Source organism: Protobothrops mucrosquamatus, unplaced genomic scaffold, assembly GCF_001527695.2.
Source record: "Protobothrops mucrosquamatus isolate PMUCROS unplaced genomic scaffold, P.Mucros_1.0 scaffold41841, whole genome shotgun sequence".
Taxonomy (NCBI): Eukaryota; Metazoa; Chordata; class Lepidosauria; order Squamata; family Viperidae; genus Protobothrops; species Protobothrops mucrosquamatus.
In genome coordinates this window covers 1-1,229 of record NW_015427573.1, presented here as the reverse complement: position 1 = coordinate 1,229, position 1,229 = coordinate 1, and the positions used below count along the sequence as shown (strand labels likewise).

General features: G+C 54.8%; 1 protein-coding gene across 1 annotated transcript; it reads right to left on the bottom strand.

Annotated features, from left to right (window-relative positions):
* Positions 1–100: 100 nt before the first annotated feature.
* Positions 101–1,173, bottom strand: LOC107302268 (avidin-related protein 4/5-like). The gene is made up of 3 exons (XM_015831368.1): positions 1,014–1,173; positions 628–748; positions 101–131 (listed from the first exon to the last, which is right to left on the bottom strand). Exons 1-3 carry the CDS (start codon positions 1,171–1,173, stop codon positions 101–103), a joined length of 312 nt encoding a protein of 103 aa, XP_015686854.1.
* Positions 1,174–1,229: the final 56 nt, after the last annotated feature.

Here is a 1,229-nt window from a genome sequence, read left to right as displayed (position 1 = left end):
CTGGACGTAGAGCTCCCAGAGAGAGGGATTGGGTCGAATCTGGATTCCCCACGGGTGGGTGGAATTCCCCAGGGGGGAAGCCTTGCTCTCTTCACCTTCACTAGGTGCGGTAGAAGGTGTCCTTGGCAATGCTACAATGATTAAACAGGAGAGAGGGAAATGTCAAAATTCATGGTGGCATGATTGGTGTCCCCCCCCCGAATTACCATCCCACCTCCCACCCCATTCCCTTTTTCCACCCACTCACTTGAGAAGAAAATGGGGGGCAAAGGAAATGAATGCTGCTGGTTCTCGGGGGAGGGGGGGCGCGGCCAGGGCCAGATAGGTCCCCAGCCAGGCATTGCAACCCAGACTGTATTGCCACTCAAACCACTCTTGTCAGTGAGAAGGACCTGGGGAACTTCATCAACAGATTTGCTGCGTTTCTTTGTGGGGGAAGTGGCAGAAACGGAGTCTCCTAGACTCACAATGCCAGCCTCTCCCGCCGGAGCTTCCCCGAGAGAGGCAAACCATTCGGGCGTCCTTTCAAGAACCACTTTGAGGGGAGAGAGAGAGAGAGAAAAAGAAGAGGTGCTCAGGGCCCTTCCAGTTAGGGGGCGCAGCAGTTCAGTCCCTGCATTTCCTTACCGGGTCGCCCCCCAATCCTTTGCCGCGGATCCAACCTTCTCACGCAACAGCCAGGTTGTCTTCAAGTAATCTTTTCCGCTGTTATCCACCAGACACTGGCCCACAAAGACTGCGGTGGATTCTGTCAGATCAAAGTTGTTGTATCAATTGGAGGGGGGATATAGTTCGCATAAAGACACCCCCCCCACGCTCACCGATGCTATCTTGAGATTGGGAATGTTTTATAGGCTCCAAAATATTTGGGCATCTCCATCTGATGGGGGGGGGGGAGGAGAGAGGACATTCAGTGAAAGAATCTGCGAGAGGCAGATCTAAGGAAGGGGAGATCCACTAGATTCCCCCCTCCCGTTCTATTTGCTTCCACACCAAATAGTGAGTGGCTCTACCAGTGAGTATCCAGCTCACGGTGAAGCCAAAGGTGGGCTGGAGCCCCTGATGCTGGATGCCGTGCAGCGGGGATGGAGGGACGGGCTTGCCGGAGCCCGAGACTGCCGTTTTGTACACACCGCTCAACACCCCCGTGTTCCTGACGCTTTTGCTCTCCATGGTGGAGTTGAGGTCATTCTTCCAGCTGCCGTTCAGGGAGCACTAAAGGAGAGCGG

Bases quoted from the DNA above. Each gene is read 5' to 3' on its own strand.
- LOC107302268 (XM_015831368.1), bottom strand. From the start codon at position 1,173: ATGGAGAGCAAAAGCGTCAGGAACACGGGGGTGTTGAGCGGTGTGTAC. The intron at 749-1,013 runs GTAGAGCCACTC...TTGATCTGACAG, and splicing joins CGTGAGCTGGATACTCACTG to AATCCACCGCAGTCTTTGTG. The intron at 132-627 runs GTAAGGAAATGC...TAATCATTGTAG, and splicing joins AAGGATTGGGGGGCGACCCG to CATTGCCAAGGACACCTTCT.